At 51.9% G+C, this 22,679-nt stretch overlaps 3 protein-coding genes across 6 annotated transcripts in view; 1 reads left to right on the forward strand and 2 right to left on the reverse strand.

The window, feature by feature from the left end:
* Positions 1-236: 236 nt before the first annotated feature.
* Mrm2 (mitochondrial rRNA methyltransferase 2) lies at positions 237-4,513 on the reverse strand. Its single transcript, XM_004840362.3, has 3 exons — positions 4,425-4,513; positions 3,258-3,547; positions 237-1,451 (listed from the first exon to the last, which is right to left on the reverse strand). Exons 1-3 carry the CDS (start codon positions 4,430-4,432, stop codon positions 1,009-1,011), a joined length of 741 nt encoding a protein of 246 aa, XP_004840419.2. The 5' UTR covers positions 4,433-4,513; the 3' UTR covers positions 237-1,008.
* Nudt1 (nudix hydrolase 1) lies at positions 4,379-16,642 on the forward strand. The gene is made up of 4 exons (XM_004840363.3): positions 4,379-4,526; positions 7,154-7,319; positions 13,625-13,770; positions 14,057-16,642. Exons 2-4 carry the CDS (start codon positions 7,168-7,170, stop codon positions 14,227-14,229), a joined length of 471 nt encoding a protein of 156 aa, XP_004840420.1. The 5' UTR covers positions 4,379-4,526; positions 7,154-7,167; the 3' UTR covers positions 14,230-16,642.
* The window catches only part of Snx8 (sorting nexin 8), a 57,396-nt gene continuing 49,515 nt past the window's right edge, over positions 14,799-22,679 (reverse strand). For 3 of the 4 annotated variants that reach the window (XM_087196430.1, XM_004840366.4, XM_004840368.4), the window contains 3 exons: positions 20,936-21,085; positions 20,574-20,723; positions 14,799-17,491 (listed from right to left, as the gene is read on the reverse strand). In XM_087196430.1, coding sequence (XP_087052556.1) covers positions 17,378-17,491; positions 20,574-20,723; positions 20,936-21,085 — 414 coding nt within the window. In that variant the 3' untranslated portion in view covers positions 14,799-17,377. The other variant, XM_087196431.1, reaches the window with a different exon arrangement.

Genomic DNA, 22,679 nt, shown 5'->3' on the forward strand with positions numbered 1-22,679 from the left:
TTCCCATTGGATCTCAGTCTGGAATCATCCTTACAGGCAATAGACTCCTCCAGAGGGGTGAGGGCACTTCCAGGAAATGGCCTTAAAGAAACCGATCGGTTTAAAAAACAAACAAACAAACAAAAAAAACCTTAAAAGCACGGTAATCCTTTGACGAAATGCAGTCTATATTCTTTGATAAAGCTTTGAGTTCCTGGAAGAGTAAAAGAAAATAAATGAACACAACACATCACTGCTTGCTTTGGCAATTACCTTTATGGTCTTGAAAGACAGAGCTATTAACAGCAAGATATATTCCCAGCAAAATCTAAAGCGCGCACACACACACCTCATGCATACATTCATACCAAATGTCTCCTCTAAAAGCTCCGGGAACTCTCAATGCTAGAAAAATGAATGTATTTCCAGATTATTCAACCAGAGAGATGGCAATTAATCCCCAGATGGAAACTTCAAGTTTTTCTATTTTATGCTGCTTGGCCACAGTAACTGGAAACATATGTATTGTGTTCTAAAAGCATAGAAGAACACCTGTTCCTCTGTAACATGCTAACACTCTGTAACAGTGGTGGCGAACCTACGGCACGTGTGCCAGTGTACTGTTTGTAAAAGGTTCATTGTTACTGGTCTCTAAGCTGGGGAGCTCCATAAAGGCCTATGTGGGCATGTTCATCACTACCTCAGTCTGTTTTTATTCTCCCTTCCACCTGCCTCTTTACATCCTTCAATCTCCACCTGGTTTTCTCCTGATAATTTTCTCCTCAGAAATCACAATATGGAAGGCTGATTTTTAAAATCATCTTTCATCCCCCTTAGATATATTTTGCCATGTCTTTTCCATTTTGAAAACCAAACTGGCACTCTGTGGTCCTGCTCATCTCTCAGACCAGCTCTGATTCAGCCACTTCCAGGAAAACACCCAGGCTCTACTCGTGGTTCAAGAGGACCTAGCGCCCATGAGAGTGACAGGCAATGAGGACAGAAGACCCACAAGAGTGGCAGGAAAATTCACTGCTTCACAGAGCCCTTCCTTCGGCGGTACTGGGTGGCCAGGAAGTAGACCTCTGATGACTCCTTCCTGCTGGCCTCAGGTTTTATAGTCCTCGTGTTCTGAAATTCCTCAGTCAGTCTCTTCTGTAACCGACGGCTCTGACTTCCAGCCCAAGTTTTACAAAGCACTGTTCCCCCAGGGTGCAGGATGTCTGGAGCCATGTCCAGAAGGGACAGACACATGCTGATGAGCCTGTCATGATCAAGGTCCCGGATCCCTGTGGCATTGGGTGCCATATCACTGAGAATCACATCTGCCTTTCCACAAGGAAGCAGTTCCATAATTCTCTGGAAAGTTCTAGGGTCAGTAACATCAGCAGGGGACAGAAAAGTTGCTCCTTCCAGAGGGTGGATGTGAAGAAGATCTACCCCAAGCACAAAGCCAACAGGAAAGCTGGGATCTATGGAAGAAACAATGACTATGTTTACACTAAATCCTCCCACAAAATTGTACCACACAAACTGACAAAATAAGGTGTCAGGACTCAGGAATAGAGCGAATGTGCCACTATGCACATTATGCACTCACAATGCACCCACTCAAAGCTGGCCTTTCCCAGTGCCCTAATCCCTATCAGCTCCCAACACTGAGGAGTACCTCAGCTCTGATGGTGAGCCTCAGGTTTGATAAATTCAGGGTATCGTCACATTTCCAAGTTCAGTTTGTTTAATAAAAAGGCTATTTGGAGCCCTTTTATTACATGCCTATAACCCCTGTAGTCCCTTTCCTAGGCTGAGGCAGGAGGATTCCAAGTTCTAGAGAAGCCTTGGCAACTTAGTGATTTAGGAAAACGCTGTCTCAAAATAAAAAATTTTCAAAGGACTGGGATTATAGCTCAGTGAGAAGGATCTTGGTACTGAGTACCTCACCCCAAAAAAGAGGCTGTTTAGACAGCAGGAAGGATGTTTTATTTCTAGAAAAAAACTGGAATTTTGAATAGTACCTCGCTTCTCACAAGTGAAAACCCTCAATTTTCAGCCCAGAAAAGTAGGGCACCTCCCATCTCATTTTGTCCTTGACTTTTCTTACCTTTATTATACTAATGTGTTGAATCTTGGAGCTATCCACTGAAAGTAGAATTTGGTTGCATTTCTGCAACTCTGGGAGGGAAAGCTCAGGTTACCCATGCATTCTTGGGTTCTGTCCCTTCTTCCTGTAAGTTAAACTAGGACATTTTCCTACTTCTGAAGTAAAATTAGGGGAATCAGCACTACTATAATCAATTACTAGGAGGCTCTCTAAATTGCTAAGTTGCCCGGGCTAGGCTCAAACTTTCCATCCTCTTGCCTCAGCCTCCCAGAATGCTGGGATTATAGGCATGTGCCACTATAGGGTCTCTTTTTTTTTTTTTTTGATACTGGGGATCGAACTCAGAACCTTGTACTTTCGAGGCAGGAAGTGGAACCACTGAGCTAAATCCCCAGCCCTAGGGTCTCTTTCTTAATCAAGGGAACTGTATTATTAGAATATCTTATTCCAAACTCTAAAATATAAAACATGAAAGTTAAGGTTGACCCAGAGTGGAGAATTCAGTGTCCAGGCCAGGAAGCCTTTCCTGAAGCCTGAGAGGCAGCAGCCCCAACAGGCCCACTATGAGTCCCTAGGACTTCAAGGAAAGGACTGGGAAACCTCTGGGGTTGACTCAGCTATACTGTCATGGAAAGATGCTGATATATATCATCAAGGAAAAAAGCAGCTCCATGATGGCCAAAATAGCTGAAAAAACCAAACTTGAAGGATGCACACCCACAACCTAAGTGATGGGATTTGACTTTTTCTTTTGCTTTGCTTTCTTTGAGACAGGGTTTCACTGTGTAGTCCAGGCTGGCCTCGAACTTGCAACAATCCTCCCGCCTCAGCCTCCTGAGTGCTGGGATTACAGGCTTGCACCACCATGCCCAGTGAGATTTTAATTTTCATTATACCTTTCGCCTTTTTCTTTGTGAATGTGTGGAGCTAGGGATCAAACCCAGACCCTATTACACACTTGGCAAGCTCCTACCACAGAGTCATATGCCCAGCCAGCCCTTTTCATTTTGAAAAGGTCAGTGTCCTGTTTTCATCATTACTCCTAAAGCTTCACCTAAGAAGTAGGTGCTTCTGAGAGTGAATCAACTCCTCTGTGTTCCCACGAGAGGGCAGCTGGCTAGCATCCCCTCAGCCTCATGGTGGTCAGAAGGTGCTGACAGTAGCATGGAGGCCCCACCTGCACCTGTGGCATTGACCCTCTGCACTGCCACCTGACTCCAAGCCCCAGGAGCTGCTCCACAGTCCAACACCCGGAGGCCGGGCCGGAGAATCCCGTGCTTCTCATTCATCTCCAGGAGCTTGAAGGCACTCCGACAGCGGTAACACTCCACCTTGGCAGCTTTCACATAGGGGTCCTTCAGATGGCGCATCAGCCACAGGTGCTCGGCGCCTGTCCGTCCCTTGTAGTGCTGCGCAGCCGTGTGGAACCTCTCACAAAAGAGGGAGGCACACACCAGCTTCCAGTACCTAGTGGGAGAAAAAGGAGCAAGAAGGCTGGTGTCACATTGCTTAAGTCACAGCGCCAGGGATCAAAGGTTCAACCCACTTGTTTTTAGAGATGGAGCAAAGAGGGGAGGCGGTTTGACAACACTCTGCTGAACTGTGTCCCTCTCAAAACTCAAGTTTCCCAGGAATATGGCTGTGATTAGAGATAAGGTCTTTAGGGGATAATTAAGGTAAAATGCGGTCAGTAGGATGGGCCCTAATCCAACCCGACTGGTGTCCTGCTAAGATTATGACACAGACACAGAAGGATGGCCACGTGAAGACACGGGAGAAGGTGGCATCCAGCAGCCGAGGAGAGGGGCCTCAGGAGGGACCGGCCCTGCCCGCACCCCCATCGGCGCCTTCCAGGACGCGTGAAAGAAATGACTGTTTAAGCCGCCTGGTCCGCGGTGCTTCGGTACAGCAGCCAAGCCAGGCGACCCAGTACAGGTTTCTGCTCTCTCAGGGATGGCCTTCTTCTCGCCTGAAGGTTTCTTCACAAGGAAACCTCAAACATCACTGACAGTCACCTCGTTTATATAATCAATCAACACTTTCCCAGTGCTGCTAACAGTACTGAAAACATTAATGAAAGGAATATTCGTTCCTCCTCTGGCAGAAATTCTCACTGTGCTCTGGAAAGCTACAAGAAAACCCCGTAAGTCAGAGTTCTGCCTCAGTTAACCCTCTCCGCAGGCCCGGTGAGCCCCGACGGGAGGCTTCGTAAGGGGCCCATCGACCGGCTTCACGTCCCGAATTCCGGGCCCGAATGGGCCAGCACCTTCTCTTCGTTATGAGGAAACTGGGGGACCCAACCCCTCCCGCCGCCCCGCAAGAAAGCAGCACACGGCCTACTCACCCAGCCATAAGCGTCCGCCCGCGCCCTCCGGGAGCCACCGGAAGTCCCTGTCTCACTTCCGGTCCAAGGTCCGCCCCCTAGAGCCCCGGAAGCTGCATGCGGGTAAGTATGGCGCGCGGACAGTTGGGCCGAGGGTTGCGGGACACTAGGGAAGCCGCGGGAGCGGGGAGACAGGAGATCTGGAGAGAGCAGGAGCTACCAGAAGAGACCCGGCGAGACCCAGGGAAGTTAGATGACATGGGGGGAGACCCGAGTAGCGGGCCAAGGCGTGGGAGTGGAGGGGTACCCGGGAAACAATAATAGGGTCAATGGGCAGGGCGAGCTGGGCCAGAAAGCCTGTGGGGTAAGAGGGATCGGGGCGGGTGAGGAACCGGTGTCTGGGACCCAGAGCTAGGCATAGCCACTGGAAAGACAGCATTTACCGAGCGCCCACCGCTGGCATTGCTGAGCGCTGCAGCACACTTCTGTTAACAGCCTCTATGTACCAGGCCATGTGGTTAAGGAACAGGGTTACCACCACCCATACCCCTGGCATTAGGGACTTTCTTGAGGACCCTCTGATTTACCCAGGAGCTGAGGGCACATTAGACATTGGTATCCTGTACACCCAGATTTAGTTACTGAGTCTACCTTGTGACCTTGGGTCAGACTCAGACTCTGTGAGCTGCAGTCTTCTCTAAAAATGCGGAAAGTAAATCTTAACTCCTGTCAGTGTTGAGTCTGTGATGGAGGATAACTTGAATAGACATTGGCCCCCAGTGTCCTTGGGTTCAGCATCAATTTAGCCAGTGTATCGAAAGTATTTAGAAAAATAATAATTATATCTGTAATGATACATTCTTCCCGTCATTATTCCCTCGATGATACAGTATAACAACTACTTATATAACATTTATTTGTATTAGATATAAATCATTTAGAGATGATTTAAAGTACACAAGAGGATGTGCGTAGGTTATGTGCAGATACCTTGAGGAACTGGCCCCTCACTTCCTTGGTCTTCGGTTCTTTGTGCTCTAGATGAAAGAATTCAGTCAAGACACATAGGCCCTACTCAAAAATAGGGAGAATTTATTGTAAAGTAGGTAGAGGGAATTACACATTCAGGCAAGAAGGCAGGCGGTCCCAGGAAGACATCTGCACTGAGTGGGAGTTTTTATGTACCTGAGAGTTACTCTTGGTATCTAGGGAACTGGGGTAATTATGATGCTTATCACTCTTTTACTTAGAAGTTACTTGAGAACTGCAAAATGTCCTGTGTTTCCTCGGGGGCTTTAAGCATAAGAAATTTTATAAAGATAAGTTGTTAATTTAGGTCCCAGCTCAATTCAGGAAGGTCTTTAAAGAACTTTCCCTTCCTGATACTGTGCTATAGGCTTTGACAGCCAGGAATGCAGTGTGCCTTGTTCTAGAGTTAGATGGCCAAGTGGCCAGATATCACAAGTAACATGCACAATGTATAACCTTAAGGTGTCATTGTGTTCTGTGGGCTGATTTTAGGCCAGAGACCTAACAAAAGATTATAAATGCATTATACATTGAAGCTTTTCTTTAATTATCTGGTAACGCATGCTGTTTTGGACACCACCGCCCCCTTCATCCCTCAGGCCTGCTCGTGTCTAACTATCTGCCTTATAGCCTGAGCATCCTCAGATTTTGTTATCTGAGGGATTCCTGGAACCACAGCCCTAGACATGTAGAAAAGCAGCTGTATGTAGTCAGTGCTTAATAAGGGAAAGCAGGCACTGCTAGCAGCAACAGCATCAGAGTTACTTGGGGAGTCAGCAGTCACTGTCAGGACGGATGGAAGCCTCATGGGAAGCACAGCCACAACCCTCTTCCTTCCCCTGCCTGACAACCCCACCACAGGCCCCAGCCTCCCTTTGCTTAGACACCATAACTTCCAAGAAGTTATTCCCTGGCTCGGAATCCTGCTCTGGACAGGTATAGTTCCCCAGGCCAGAACTTGGGCCTGATCAATTCAGCTTTCTCTAAGGTCCTTTCTCCAGCAGGGTCTGCCAAAGGCTCCATGCCTCCCTACACACACACACACATCTGGTCTTTCTCTAGACCACGAACACCTGTGCGGGCAGAATGGGCCCAAACAGTAAGAGCAGATTGAGATAGACCCTCTTGTCACAGGAATGCAGACCTGCCCCTGTCTGGAGCTGAGCACCTCCTGGAACTCCGGAGGTCTGTTACTGCGGAGAGCCAGAGCCAGGTCCCAGTGGGCTGGAAACAGCCCCTATGAATGAAAAGGGCAAGGCCAAAGCCTGCTACAAGAACCACTGGATCAACTGCACGGTTCTCCATGGGGCCAGCCTGCCCTGCTTGTGTATACAGGCTTAGGGTTCCTGGGGTAGATAGAGGAGCAACAATCAGCCTTGAGAAAGTTGTGCTGTCCTTCATAACCAAGAGTACCAACAAGTGGGAAAGGAAGTTGAGACCCTTCTGCTGCTGGACCAGCCCTGACAAGCAAAAGGCCTGGCACTGATACTGCCGGGTGCTGAGAGCAGGCCTCTGCCCCAGAAAACAATTGGTTCAAAAGCATTTGCACCTGCTGCCAGCCAAGCCCCATGTCACAGGCCTGGGAAATTAGTACCAGGGTTCACCTTGCTTCCTCCCAGAGTGCATCTCCTTCCCACCAGGCCACCAGCCTGCACACACGTGGCACCCACAACTGCCCATGTTCCCCTGGAGGCTAGCCCTGCCCTCTTGCTTGCCTACAGAGTCCCAGGGAGCCATGAGCACCTCCAGGCTCTACACCTTGGTGCTGGTGCTACAGCCTCAGCGCGTGCTACTGGGCATGAAGAAGCGGGGCTTTGGGGCTGGCCGCTGGAATGGCTTCGGGGGCAAGGTGCAAGAAGGAGAGACCATTGCAGATGGGGCCAAGAGGTAAGGAAGGGGGTGTCTGGCCACAGAGCCGAACTGGGAAGCATGAGGATGGGTGCAGAGCTACACTTGAACTTCGCCACCAGGAGCTGTGTAACTTGAAGCATGTACTTAACCCTGAGCCTCCTTTTTTATTTTTTCACAACACTGGATTGAACCCAGGGGCTTTGCACTGAGTTACAGCCCTAACCCTTTTTGACTTGCTTATTTATTCATTTATTTTGAGGTAGGGTCTAAGTCACTAACTTGCCCAAGCTGGCCTTGACCTTGCAGTCCTCCTGCCTCAGCCTCTCAGAGTGCTAGGATTTCAGGTATGCTCCACCACACCTGGCTGAGCCTCTGTCTCCATCTACAAAAGGGGAATAATAACCTCAGCAACCTACCTCTTAGGAGTGTTGTGAAGATAAATGAGAAACTACACGCAGAGGACTTGGAGCTGCCTGGCCTGCAGCAGTGCTGAACATGTCAGCTGCTCCCACGTGATGGTGGCTGTGTTCAGGACATCTGTGGCACGCCACTGTGTGTTAATGGCTTCAGTTGCACGGTGCTGGCTTCCTCGTGTAGCTACAGGGCTTATCGGCAATTTGGTTTCCTCATTTTTGGAGGAGTAATGGTCACCCTTATCTAAATCTTCAGCACATACAGTCTCAGTTCTACAATCAGCTCCCCATGGGAAGGAGCTGAAGCCCAGAAAGGTTGAACAGTTGGCCCAAGATCACACCATCCTCCAGACAGCAACCTCTTTGCCCTTCTCGCTCCTCACAGGCTCTTAGGGATAAATGAGGTCGTCAGTGTAAGCATTGCCAACCCCTGCACAAAAATAGTTCTTGTTATGGTTGTTCCGGTTATGTCAACCTTAAAGCCACTTTCCCTGAAGGAGAACAAAACCCCAGATACAGAGAGAGGCTCCTGGGGAGGAGGGAAGCTGAAACACTACAGCCCAGAGCCTTTTTGTTTTTCTTCAAATTTCAACCCAAAGTAAGAAATATGTCTGACCCTCTGCTGGAGCATGCATACTTGGGTACCTGTGCAGATAAGGTAATGAATGACAGCCTTACTACGTGGAAGGACCTTCTCCCATTTTTTACTAATTGCTGGTTGATTTCACAGGGCATGACAGGGTCACAGCCCTCAGTGAAGAGCCCTGGCTCAGACCTCCCTGCCAGGCACACATTTTGTGTCATTCTGGCAGGTTCCAGCCCTTGCCGCTGTCCCTGTGCCAAGATGGTACAGCTTGGAGAAAGACCTACCTAGTGAGTGGGCACCCACCCAGCCTGTGGTCTGCTCGGGTGTGGCCAGAAGCAAAAGTGGACAGGGACAGGTGACCCAAGGCCTGGTTTGCCATGCACTGACTGACCGTCTTCTGCCAGGGCCATAGTTAGGCCATGAATCTGTGGAGCCCTCTGCTCTGTGTCAGACTCAGAGACAGGGAAGACTGGGTCATAGCCCCCACCTGTGCAGGGCTGCCTGGTTCAGGAGCAGCCTGGCTCAGGAGCAGTGAGCAGGAGGAAGGGATCCAGGTGTCCAGGACAGAGTGCTGGATAACTGGGCACAGGGAGACTCTCCAGGGTCCTGACAGGAGGTGTTGTCTTCACAGCAGCACAGAGGCCTGAGCACAGGGGCTGTGCAGAGGAGTGTGGAGGCAGCGGAGGGCAGAGGGTGGATAGGGAAGCTGAGGAGCCTGAACCAGGTGGCTCAGTTCCAGCTGCCCATCCTGCCGGTGACAAGCATAACTCCCAGGTTCCCCTCTGCAGCCCTGAGGTGTTTGCTTATGAACTATCTCAAGGTCTCAGGACTACGTCCTCCTGCCCTCTGTAAATATCATTCATTTCTGGATTGAAATAAGCACAAGAAACCATTAGTCCAGACCCTCATAGCTAAGCACGATGGTAGTTCTCCCTCTGACCAGGTATGAAGTGGGGAAGGAGGCAGGTATGGCGCAGGAGGCCAGCCTTCTCAGATGGAATCTGCATCCATCCTGGCCATGCTCCCCGACTACCATTTCCAGACCGCCCACTCACCTGGGCAAGTGCAGTAGCCCTCACTGAACTCTTGCTCCTACCTTCCCTCTGAGGCCCGTGCTCTACTGGCTGACAGGCTTATGCCACACTGTCTAGGTCCCCACCCTGCCCTCACTATGTCCCACCCCAGCATTTGCGCACATTCATGTGAACTCTCTTAACAGGTTCTAGTGCTCTTAAAATTCCCACTTGTTATCCACTGAGCCTCTGTGGGCACCGGCTGTTGCCCACCCACTCTTCCCAGCTCCTCACCTGGCAGACCCCTCCTTGGCCTTCACATCTAAGGTGCCTCCAATTGCCCCGCTGTTCTCCATGAATCTCATCCTTATTTTCTCTAGCACTCCCATCCTTTCTAATCTTATTAAGTATTCAGTTCCTCTTTCTTCCCAGAAGCACTCACCTAGGCCAGAACTCCATTCAAGTCCAGCTTTTCCTGCAGTGTAACAGACATGTACAAAGCTGCACGCTCCGTGAATTTTTTTTTTTTGGTACCGGGGATCAAACTCAGGACCTTGTGCTTGTGAGGCAGGCGGCGAAACCACTGAGCTAAATCCCCAGCCCTCTGCCCCTTTTTAACCCAGTACCTTTTCCTTACCCAATCATAGTCCACTATCCATTTTAGATACAAGTGGATACACTGCAATTATTTTCCACCCCATGGCCTGCCTTTTACTCTTAATGTTTTAATAAATAGCTATTTCATTTAAAGGAATCCTACATATAATTTTTTCCTTATGGTTAACATTCTTGACAATTACTAAGGTGACCTGCATATTCCGAGCTTAAGAAGATGCTCTTTTTTTTTTGGTACCATGGATTGAACTCAGGACCTTGTGCTTGCGAGGCAGGCGGCAGCACCACTGAGCTAAATCCCCAGCCCAAGAAGATGCTCTCTTAAGTGTCTCCTAAAACAGAAATGTAGGTCTACAACCCATGTAAAATTAAGTTTTCACATGACAGGACAGCAGAGCCATGACTGGGGTTTGTTTTCATACAAATTCCTAGCTGGCACATCGCTTGCTGAAGAACATGTTTCCCCTGCGCTGACACCTCTGTCATGAAGAGGTCCACCATGTCATGTCCTTTCCACCGTGCCTGGCTCCTACAAAGGGCCGGCCTTCCACAGGTAGTAGATGGTCGGACAATCGATGCAGAGACTGCAAACCTGACGGGATGCCAGCAGCCGTACGGAGTGTGGACTGGAGGAGACATAGCGGCTTCCTTTGTGTTGATCTCACTGCAGATGGCAAAATGGCTTACACTGCATGGCTGTATGGGTGGTGAGCCTCGTTGCCATGGCCCTACAGTGAAGGTCTCATGGTCCTGAGCAGCTCACATGCACCTGTGGGTTCCCCAGGACCTGCTGCCCCAGCTTCTTTCCCTACCTGGGCACCCACCCACGAGGCAGGGCTGGTTTTCCATGCTTCACAGACTTTCCTAAGGCAGGGATAGCCTTGCCTTTGAACTGAGGTCAGAAGTTCAGCACCCAGGACCACACTATGCTTGGCCCTGTGGACTGTGTGGTGCCACTTGGGCTCCTAAGGGGCTGTGGTCATCCCTGAGGAACTCACTGGGCACCCACAGACGCCAGCCCAGAGTGCCATGTAGGATGCAGTCAGGGTAAGAGACGCCCTATGCCAAGAGACCACCATGCCCCTGCTTCTGCGGGGTGAGCAGGAATGCAGGACAACAAAGCACAGGAATTCCCTCCACATGAGGGAGGAGGGTGCTGCAGCCACACGTGCTGAGACTGGGGATCCCAGACCCCCAGGGATGAGCTGGCCTCCTATGTGCACATCTGAACAGAGCTGCCCCTCCAGAGCCCGGCAGCATCCTCTCCCTGGGAATCTGGTATGGTGGGGCCCTGTCCCTTAGGAGGCTCCCAGGGGGCAACACCACAGCAGCAGCATGACTCTGAGTGCCTGTCTGTTCCCACCTGGTCCAGGAAGCCATCGGATCCACATGGGTGTCCCACCTCTGCCTAGGGGCAGGCAGGCACTGGGGGGCTCGGGTGGGTTTTTAATTTACAGTGTGAACATTATTTTCTGGCTAGCAACACACACCAGCAAGCAGAGCCCAGTTCCGAGAACAACCAGTGCCAAGTCCTGGGGCTTCCTACCCCCACCTCCTGTACCACAGAGGGTGCTTTCTGCTCTGTATTTGTGCTTAATTTATCGCTCATCCTGTTCTCCATCTGCCATGTGCATCACAGATACAGCCAGACACTTTAGCAAAACTAACAGGGTCGACTTCATCTGGCTAATTACTCCAGCCTGTGAAATGGAGCTTTAGCTCCATCACCAAGGAGATTATTGATATCATACACACTGCCACATATTTGGGGAGGATTAACCAAAATCAGTCAAAACATTGCATCAGTAGGAGATGATGCTACGAGTAGCAAGATCCACCCACCTACTGCCAGAGAGGCAGGGGAGGCCCTGCTGAGCTCTTGCAGTACGTTTAATTGGGGACCCACTGCACATCCACCCCATGTGAAAGACACTTCTTTTAGATCAGGTCTAACTTTAATTAGCCATCTCAATGTACTGATTTTGGGGCTATGCCTCTGATACCACTGCAGACAGCAAGCAGAGAACCATTTAACCTAATATGTAAATAGTGTTTTCCATATAAACAAAGTAGCATCCTGACTACTTATTACAGGCAGAAAGAAACCAGGTTGTTCCTAAAATAACTCAGAGATCAAAGCTAAAAAAGATTTTCTTATATACACGTATAAATGGTCAGACTTGTTGCTTTATAGGAAGTTAATCTAGGGCAGTGGGGAAGCAAGGCACCTTGCAGCAGGAAAGGACCTGCAAGTCCCCATAGTCCTGAGCACACAGGAGGTGGCTCCCATGGAGCATGGACACCATGTGCGCCCAGGTGTGGAGGTGGCAGTATATGGTGTACACACCTTAAATGCTCAGCACGGTGCCTTTCGTGATGACCAGAAGTTGAATTTTTTTATTTCCATAAGTTTCAACAGTTCAGAGTCAAACATGGTAGTGCATGCCTGTAATTCCAACTTGAGAGGCTGAAGCAGGAGGACTGCTGTTGAGCTCAAGGCCTGCTGAGCAACTTAGCAAGGCCCTGTCTCAGAAAAGATTTAGCAGTTTAGAAATGGGTCCGAGATGGGCAGGGCAGGGCAGGGGGAGTGTTCCACACACCTGTCTCAGTAAGTGAAAAATTTGGGGTACAGCATGTCTGCATTTTCATTAGGGAATGTGCAAAGGAGAAAGACCCAAGAGAAAATTACTGGAATGACACCAGTTCGCTGTGGGTGATGGCTTCGTGGGTGTTTTGTTTCCTAAACTGTCTACAATGAACATGTAATTTTAAAGACTTTTAAATTAGCAGCAGCGTGAGATACTTAGGCAAGGCAAGCCAGTTCTGTTCTCAGTGAATGGGAGGGCTTGCTCCAGGTTAGGAGGATCCCTTACACCTCCATGAGCCACTGGTGTCCCAAGAAGAGGAAGGGGGGTGTGAAAGGAGATGCCCAAAATATCAGATCATTGTTCAAAAGAGCTGGTTCAATGGCAGAATCTTAAGTCAAATCCTTCAGCGGGGACCCTCAAGACCTGAGGTTTGGTCCCATGTTGTCACAGTCGGGGCACTGAGCCTGAAGGACATTCTTTGGGTGCAGAGCTTGGGGACCAAGCTCCAGAGCAAGTGTTGGGGGTTCCAGCACTCCCCAATTTGCAGGAGGCTCTTGAGTGTCCACCAAGGAACAGGAGTCACCTCCTGCTGTGACCTTACTCCTGAGACTGCAGACAAGGGGCTGGACTCAGTAGCATGGGCCTGTCACCCAGTACACAGGGTGCACCAGACCTGTGGTCCCCATACACAGCTCCTCACCATCTCCTAGCCCCTCCCCAGAGCCTCCCACCCAAGTTCCTTTTTGTGAGTCAGGGTCTTCCCATGTTGCCCAGGCTAGTCTTGAACTCTTGGACTCAAGTGATCTTCCTGCCTCTGCCTTTGAGTTGCTGGGGTTACAGGTACATACCACAAACTGACTTTTTTTTTTTGGTACCAGGAATTGAACTTAGGACCTTGTGCTTGTGAGGCAGCACCACTGAGCTAAATCCCCAGCCCACAAACTGACTTTTTAAAGCTCAAATTAACTCTGCAGTTGGGCCAGGTTGGGACCTACAAACGCCTTCTGGGTAATGTCGTCTTCCTGAGATCTGTAGCCCATACATCCCACTTCCGGGGTCCCAGGGCCTTGTGGGTGCAGGCACTGTACTTTAGCTGATGCCACCTCCTGTCCCTCTCTGCCCACAGGGAGCTGCAGGAGGAGAGTGGCCTTACAGTAGACACACTGCAGAAAGTGGGCCACATCACATTCGAGTTTGTGGGTGTCCCTGAGCTGATGGACGTGCACATCTTTAGTACTGACCACGTGCAGGGGACGCCCATGGAGAGTGATGGTGAGTCTCAGGGACCCTGCTCACTGCCAGGGGTTGGTGTGTGTTGGGGGGGGGTGCCTGGTCTCTTGCCTGGCCCATCTCACATGGAGGCATTAGGCACAGGCTGAGCCTCACAACTGGGGCCACAGGGCACACCGTTTTCCTGCTCCAGAAGTAAGAAAAAGAGTCATGAAAATTGAATATGCAGTAGATCCAGCTGCCCACACAGGATGCTCAGTGTCACCTCCCAGAAGCCAGTTCCATCTGCAGCTAGCACTAGCCGGATACCTTTATGCCCTATGTACAGAAATGCGCCCTCAATGGTTCCAGCTGGACCAGATCCCCTTTGGTGACATGTGGCCCGATGACAGCTACTGGTTCCCACTCCTACTTCAGAAAAAGAAGTTCCAAGGGTACTTTAAGTTCCAGGACCAGGACACCATCTTGGACTACTCGCTGCGTGAGGTGGACGACATCTAGCTTGAGCCACTGGTCCCAGCTGGGTCTGGCTGCTGGACAGACACAGACTCAGTCCGGCTGGGCTCAGAATGCCACAGTCGGCTGTATCTTCTCTTTTGGAAGATAACTGGACAGAGGAAAATAAAGGGCTTCACTTTTTTAAATGGTCTTCACCAGGCAATAGCACAACCTACCCAGTCCTACCCACAGGAAGCCACCATCTGTGCTGGGCAGAGATGGGAACAGGGAGGGGACAGGGGACAAGGAGGGTCAGGTATCTGCCTAATGCTGCAGGCCAGAAGGTATATTGTCCTCTCACCGCCACCCCCTTTTTGTGATTCCTCCCCTTTCACAGGAGGGGACACTGAGGCATGGTTAAGGACTCAGTGTCTAACCCCAAGTTTAACGTGTCCCAAGCTTATCCCTTCCCCTGCCCCCAAAGAAGGGGCTGTTCCTTCTCCATGGGGCCACCACCAGGAAGAAGGGGAAGAGCAAAACACCCATTACACAAAGAACCTACAGCTAGACCCAACTTTCAGACATGTTTAACAACTTCACAGGAGTTTGTGGATAAAACTACAGAATGCAGGTCATGTGTAAACAGTTCCAGTTTATTGCATGTGGCAGTAACTGATTTCTGCAGCCACGGAAAGTGCTTCTTACATAACACCTAGCTCTGGCCAGCACAAGAAAAGGCCTTGAGCACCAGGAATAGTGCTGATTTCAGCTTGCGGTCCTACGCAGGCCCACAGCAATCCTTTCCTGCATGGCCTCAGACCCAGCCCCACACCACCACTCTGGTGGGCCTGACAGAAACATGCCCTGCACTCTCCACTTGCAGTCAGCTCCCTCCAGCCAAGACCCCAGCTGAGCTGCCCTCAGTATTCCTCACCAGGAGAGCAGGACTCTGCATACCATGCCTCATCTCCTGTGAGGATGGTGCCCAGCACCCTTCCATCAGGCCAGGCATGGCCATAGTGGGGTACACAGGCTCAGGCAGCAGGACAGCAGAAAGGGGGTCAGGACCCCTGCTCCCCTGGCACCATGAGATCTTTACCTTGGAGCCAGGAGCAGGTCAAAACTGAGTGGACACTGCCAGCCTGAGCCTGCAGTGCTGCACTAGCAGTTACAGCAGGTCCCTTCCCAGAGCACCTAGGGGTGAGAGGGCAGACAGCAAATGAGGAAGCTTCCAGCCACACCCACCCCTGGGGCGCAGAGCCACTGCAGGCCATGAAGGCTGCCCTCCTCCCCTTTCGTCTCCTCTCTGCTCACCTCACCGTCTCACTGCTGAGAGAGGCCATCAGCTAAGCAATCTCAAGTCACTCGCTCGCCCCAGGTTCCCTGCCGGTTCTTTTAAAGGGTAAAGTTCGCTTTGGCCAGGCATCAAGGCATTCACGTGTAATTCCAGCTACTCAGGAGGTTGAGGCAGGAGGATCAAAAGTTTGAGGCCAGTCTGAGCAATTTAGCAAGATGTTCTCTCAAAATTTTCAGATTGGCTAGAGGGAGGGGTAGAGCAGTGGTAAAGCGCTTGCTTAGCACACTCTGGGCCCTGGATTCACTCCCCTGTACCAAGCACACACGCACACACCGAGTCCGTGCGGAAGGCCTGCTGAGTGCCTCTTCTCAGCCTGAGTGAGGAAGGGTCCTCCCCAGCCTGGGGATGCACACCCCTGGCTCCAGAGCCTCATGTCAGCAGCAGGGCTGCAGGAACAGTGCAGAGAGCAACTCAGAGCCGCATGGCAGAGGGGGGTCACAGGCATAAGCCACCCTGAACCACAGCGGGACAGTCTGCCCTCTGGCCAGCCCTGTGGCAGAAGTCACAGCCAGTCTGTCCATTCGCATGGCCAGAGCACTGAGTCCCCACAGCCACCACATCCTCCTGGTGGGTCTCACACAGCTATCTGCCAGAACAGGGTGCCCCTGACTCACCCTGCGGCCTGGCAGTGTGAGGAGCACTGCCTATGGAGTTCTGAGCCAGCTGGGCCTCCCTCTACCCCGGGAAGGGCACTAGGAAGCAGGCAGGAACCATGGGAGGAAAGAAACTGCAGAAATGCTGCATGCTTCTTCGCAGTCTGTCCCTGGCCAGTGAGGACAGGGCTTGATGACAGCCAGGGGCCCTCTTGTGTGTCCACTACAGGAAAGAGAGCAGCCATCACCCAGATCTGACCTACAGAGCAAGAGACCAGCTTCCCTCAGCCTGAGATGCCCTCCCCTGGGCGGGCAGTCAGGAAGGGCCTGCAGTCTCCAAAAAAGGAAAATGGTTTCAAAGTTGGTCCCAGTGATGCTCCAAAGCCCAGCCAGCAGTCCTCTACCCCGTACCTGACCCTGTACCCCACCTGTCCACTGGCCCACCTCTCAAGCCTCAGTGCCCCACAGCCTAGCTCCAACCTGGCCACCCAAAGACTAATAAAGAAAAAGCAGCTTCCAGCCTCCACATCATCACCTCAGAGATCTCAGTGCATTTGCTCTTGCACTCAACGCATGGGGCCCCCAGGATCATGGATGCATGCAGAGGGCAGCTCGGGACACCTGGCCTAGAGGGCAGCCCCAGCCCAGGCTCTGCGGGACTCACTGGAGCATCTCCTGCACTCCTACACTCTACCAGCGACATTCTGCACCAGCTGGCCTTCCTGCCTCACCTTCTGTTCTGATGCACATAGCAGTGACCCAGCCACCTATGTCTGGGGCCCGAGTCCACAGTCTGACCTTTCCCCATCAGAGACTGGCCATCTCCTCACCTGATGACTGCCTGCCTACAGGTCAGTCCTGTCTGCCCTTTCCCCTGCTCGGCTGACCCCTGCTCCAGGCTAGCACTCTGGACTGTTCTGGTACCCGGGGACCCCTAGTGCCCCCCAGGAATGATTTGCAGTGTGGGAATGACCCTTGCCCCCCCAACTCTGGCCACCCAGAGAAACCCATCCCAGAGAACCCCAACATCTCCACCGGGCCAACAGGCCACAGGGGTGATCAGGAGTGCAGCCTCCCACCCAGGAACAGGGTGGAGACAGCTGGCTGTGCCCCCGCAGACCTGGACAGCATGAGCTCCTCTGCTTCAGCCCCTCCAGGCACCACGGGGCAGCGGCCGCCATCCAAAGGGAATTAGCCAGGGACACACCATTTGGAAAGAGGTTTTAGTGAGTCACAGGGAGCTCCGCTATGGCCTTAGGCACTAGCGGGGACACAGGCTGTCCTCTGCAGGAGAACGTGGCGGAGTCAGCACGCTGTGGGGTCCAGCAAAGAGACAGCTGAGCTTCGGTTTCAGGTCGTTCCACACCTTGCTCATCTGCAGGAGAGAAGGGCCTCTTGTGAAAAGGGCACAACCTCGCCCACCTGGAACATGGCAGCTCCATGTCTGGAGACCAGCAGAGGGCCCACAGTGAGCCACACCCCATCCCCACCCCACTGGCCACAACCACAGAGCTCCTAGAAGTCAGGGCACATTGGCCCATCCCACTTCCTTGGTGGGGGCCATGCTCCAGAGGTCACAGGCGGCTCATCCCCAGTGCCACATGCAGGACCAAAGGCCACCATCTGACCCATGTGTAATTTTAAGAAATCTGACTGCCAGCACTGAGGGAGGCTGAGGCAGGAGAATCACATTTGAGTCCCACCTGGGAAAATTAGAGACCCTGTCTCAAAATTTTAAAAGGGACTAGGAAGGTAGCTAAGTAATAGAGCACCCCTGGGTTCAGAGGAAGGAAGGGGGGATCCGCTCACAGCACTGTGCCCCACAGCTTTGCAAATGGCCTTCCACCTGGCCCAGGAGGTCAAACCCCAAGGCTATTTCCACCAGATGAACAAAACAGGAACAGGACATGGGACCTAACGACCTACCAGGCACTTTCACATCTAGACATAGTGGGCATCAGAGAAGCCTATCCATAAGCTGAGGATAGACTCACATGTGATGTGAGGGCTTATGTGACAACCGAAGAGCAGCATGTGGCCCTGGCATGTGCCAGTGAGGTCCAGCCACTGGTAACGACCAGTCGGCACTGGGAGACAGGACTAGCGAGTCACTGGCCATAAAGAGACTGCTCACAGCTCAGGGCACAAAAACATACCTGGCTGGAATGCAGCCCTGCCACCACGTCATAGTCACCAGCCACCCAGACATCCAGCCACCCAAGATGTCACCTTACCTTCCTGACCTTTCTACACTGCTTCCGTGGTGGTTAAGGTGAAGTGTCAACTTGACTAACTTTGGGATCTGCCCCAGGACTGGTGGAGCACACTTCTGGGTGAGTCTGGGTGGGTCACAGAGGTGTGTCCTTGGTCTGGTCTGGTCCCTGGCCCCTTCCTCTCTGTTGCTGTCCCCCTGATCTAGCTCCTGGCCTCCATGAACTAAGCAGTTTTCCTCTGCCACATCCTCCTGCCAGGTTCCACGCACAGAAACCATAAGCAAATTAAACCTCTCTCCCTTAAGTTGTAGATGTCAGGTATTTTGTTCAGGGACAGGAAAGCTCATACAGCTTCCTCTGCAGTTGGGCCTGCATTTCCCAAACTGCCGGAAGGCCCCCCCACATCCAAGCAAACCTACAGAGTACCGTGGAGTATTTCACCAGGGACAGGAACACCACTTATAAGATTACATGGAGGGGGGGCTGGGGATTTAGCTCAGTGGTTTCTCTGCCTGCTGCGCAAGTGTAAGGACCAGAGTTCGATCCCCAGTACCAAAAAAAAAAGATTACATGGAGGCTGTGACATCTGGAGCCCATTAATCAACAGAATGGAAAAATGTCCTTTGCCTAAGGGTACTGTGAAAAGTACCAGACACTATGAGCACTAGGACCTCCAGCAGCATGGGAACCTCTGCCTTGCACTGAGGTGACTTCACACTTGTATGATGACCCTCCTGTCCCCCTAGCCACCAGGCATCCTACTGACAGCACAGATGCTGAGCCCCTTCCCCACTGATTCTGACTGCGAGGTCAGAAGCAAGCTCTGCAACTCGGTTCCACATGTGGGCCAGACATCCGGGCAGTTCTGCTCTCCACAGCAGGGCTAGGCTGGCTGCTGCTCAGTCCTAGTTACTCCCGGCTGGTTTGGTGACCTCCACCTATCACCCCACACTCCACGGCAGTGACCTCTCAGCTGCAGGTCTGAGTTCATGTGACCTACTGTTTCCTGATCCTCCCCTGGGCTCTGGACAACCCTTGGCCAAGGCATGAGAGGCCGGCTCCCCACTCACTGGCCCACTTCTCTGTGTATCCTGGGTGAGAGGGACACTAGAATCAGCTTGTGCCCACCGCCAGTCCCAGATGCCCAGGCCAACCTCAGGAAACACAAGGCCATACTTTCTGCCATTTTCCATATGGAAACTGAGCTGCAGAGGTCAGGAGAAACTGCAACAGTCATGCAGAAGGGACTGGAGAGCAGGGTGAACAACTCTGAGCCTGGGCTCCTCCCCCGCTTCAAGGGGCTGGAGGTGCCCACACACAGATGTGTCTCTTTAGGAGGGGACTGTGCTCCCAGTGCCACCAGAAGGCATCACTGATCACTCGGAAGGGAAGGCAGCCAGGCCAGGGAACATCAGAAAGTGGGGGCATGGGGGCTACTCCAGGGCTAGAAAAGATGAACAAAATGAAGAAAAAAAAAGTTTTTTGGCAGTACAGGATATTGAACCCAGCACATTGGCACTGAGCTACATCCCTAGCTCTTTTTTATTTTTTATTTTGAGAAAGGGTCTTGCTAAGTTGCCCAGGTTAGGCTCGAACTTTGCTATCTGCCTGCCTCAGCCTCCCAGAGGGCTAGGATTACGGGTGTATGCCACCATGCCTGTCAATAATTTTTTTAAGTATTGTCTCAGCCCTGGCCAGACACACAAGTATTCTAGGCTGTCTAGAGATGGACAGACACGTGTTGCTGCTGAGAGGAGTGAACAAAGCATCAAAGATGGACCCTGGAGTTATCAGCTCTAGATCACTCTCGCCCAGAGAGAGTCCCTCCGGACAGTTCACAGCACCAGTTCTCTAAGACTGGAGGACACTGACCACAGGTTCCAGAAAAATATCCAGTTGATCGCACTCCTAACCATTAAACCTGACTCCCAACATCCCTCCTCTCAACCATATGCCTTCTCTTTGACTTCTCCAGTCCTTCTAGAAGGGAAGAAACTATTCCTCCTGGTCTCTCTCTGCTCCTCCTCCCACCAAGAACCACGAGAACAACTTCAGAATTAATTATCATTCTGGCCACATGAGACCAGGAGATCTGTGTTTTAAGCTCCATGCAGACCCCAGCTATGCTGACTGATGTAAACAACTTCCCCAGGTCTCTGGCAGCAGGGGCTGCAGGCCTGGGGAAGGGTGCTGTCAACAGGAAGGCACTGGTGCAGGCAGGGGCAGGGGCAGGGTGGGCCTCACCTCCTTGTGCCCTTGGATCTGAGAGTTCACGAAGGCCCCGAGGATGTGGGAGGTGAGGGGAAGATACACGTGGACCAGTTGCGTCTCCTGATGCAGGCAGTACAGGGAGAAGTAGTTGCGAAGCTCCATGGTCTGGATCACATTCTCTTGCTACAAGGAAAAGAGACCCCTGTGCACCTGGGCCAGCAGATACCAGAAAGAGGAGCCCTGAGGCCCACATACACTACCTGCCTGAGCCCAGGCTCAGCAAAGCTCCAGGGAACCAAGGGTCAGGGCCACAGCACCGTGAATGGGAGGGAAGCACATCCCTGGGGCAGCTGGGGCGCTGACACTACACAGACACATCCTGCCCACCACCCTACCTCCACAATGCGGGACTCGAGCTGCTCCACAGACTCGGGCTCACAGTTCTGTGCGGTGGCAGTCATCATCTGCCTCTTCATCAGCCCGTACTTGTGCAGGGCCCGCTGGTGCTTGTGCAACACACCCTTCTCATGCCGCTCGCACAGGTCCTGCGGGGAGGAACATGCACTTGCCACTGCACCTACCCAGAGGGACCCAGCACCAAAGCACAGTCTGGAGTCCTTCCCACTGCACCAACTTTAGGATCTCCCACCTTCCACAGGAGGAAACACCAAGGGAGAGGGAGGAGGCAGGGACACAGCAGTAATGAGCTTCTGGACAAAGGGCTGTCCACACTGCACTCATCCTCAATCAGGAAACAGCCAAGAAGGAGAGTAGTTCAGGGCCAGGCCCTGCTCAGACCCAGGGACACATGCTAGTTTGAACACCCCAGGCCCCAAAGCAAAATCTTATGTACAATAAGCCCAGGTTAGAAGGAGAGTGGAGTCCAGAGCCAGGATAGTTCTGGACCTCAGACTACAAACGCTACCCGGTTCCAGAGAGCAGGTGTCTGGTCAGCAGAAGACAGGGCAGCCCTGAAAGGAAGACTCACTGGCATCAAAGGGTGGGACTGTAAACAACCACATCAGAAACCTCAAGGGAATCAGGATTAGCCTCTAGAAGCCACAGAGTGGGATGCCTTCTAGAACGTTCTCCATAAGCAGGAGCTGGCTTGCCTTGAGTACCACCATGGGAAGGAGTTGCTCTGTGGGAAGGAGTCCCTGGCTCCACAAACCACCTGTCACAATTCATCTTGTTACAGATGCTCTGCTCAGAAGGCTTCCCCTGTCCTGAGCTGAGGGTGTGTCGGGAGCAATGCTACATAATTTCAGGGAAAAATCATTTGATTAGGCGTAGTTCTGCCTACAGCCAGCTATATCATTTCTAGACATAATTCCATTCTGGCCTCCGGTCACAACTGAGACCTCAACAATCCCGAGATGTGGTGTCGCTCCAGGGCAAGACCACACCGGCGACCACACCTGCCCACACCTGCCCACACCTGCCCACACCTGCCCACACCTGCGGGAGACATACTGGGAGGAACCAAATCTTCACCTGCATAGTTCCTCATTGATCTAGGAATTACGCCACTCCCCAGTCATCAGTTACATTTGTTTCTCCCGAAGTACTGAATAAAAGGTAAGGCAAGCTGGAGGGCTTTTGTCTTTGCCCCCCAGAGCAGCACTGATCAGGCCCAAAGCTCAGCTTCTTCTCAAACTCTTATTTTTTCTACCTTTTGTGTATAATAAGTTAATTCACCTTGTGCTGCCATGGCTCACAGGAGACTAGCACTTACTGCAGAGGTCAAGTAATGTCCCCTTTCCCTGTTCCCTACAAGGGTGACCTCCTGGAAGCTCCATCTGCTCCTGGGTGAATTCCCTTCCTGCTTCCCTTCCAGGCCGCCCAGATTCTGAAGGAAAACCCTGATATTCAGTCAAATACACACACACACACACACACACACACACACACACACACACACACACACACACGCAAGGCTTCTCATGCCCTGGACAAGCACCTCCCACTCTCAACAAGGGTGAAGCTGTAGGGTCGCAGGCCAGCCATGGGGAAACATCAGCAGGCCATGAAAGACCCATCCTCCCTGCACGGCCCCGGCCCTCTACACCTCACAGTCCTCAGTCACACCCTTGAAGGATCACTCTCAAAAGCTCTGTCTCTGTCCCTGCCCACAGAACA

This window comes from Heterocephalus glaber, unplaced genomic scaffold (assembly GCF_053883595.1).
Source record: "Heterocephalus glaber isolate CG9 unplaced genomic scaffold, H.glaber_assembly_v1.0 deba00001610, whole genome shotgun sequence".
Taxonomy (NCBI): Eukaryota; Metazoa; Chordata; class Mammalia; order Rodentia; family Bathyergidae; genus Heterocephalus; species Heterocephalus glaber.

Excerpts from the sequence above, each read along its gene's own strand:
- Mrm2 (XM_004840362.3), bottom strand. Across the intron at positions 1,452-3,257 it reads GGTCAATGCCACAGGTGCAG|ATCCCAGCTTTCCTGTTGGC; the intron begins GTGGGGCCTCCA and ends TTTCTTCCATAG.
- Nudt1 (XM_004840363.3), top strand. The coding sequence starts at position 7,168 with ATGAGCACCTCCAGGCTCTACACCTTGGTGCTGGTGCTACAGCCTCAG. Across the intron at positions 7,320-13,624 it reads ATTGCAGATGGGGCCAAGAG|GGAGCTGCAGGAGGAGAGTG; the intron begins GTAAGGAAGGGG and ends CTCTGCCCACAG. Across the intron at positions 13,771-14,056 it reads GACGCCCATGGAGAGTGATG|AAATGCGCCCTCAATGGTTC; the intron begins GTGAGTCTCAGG and ends CCCTATGTACAG.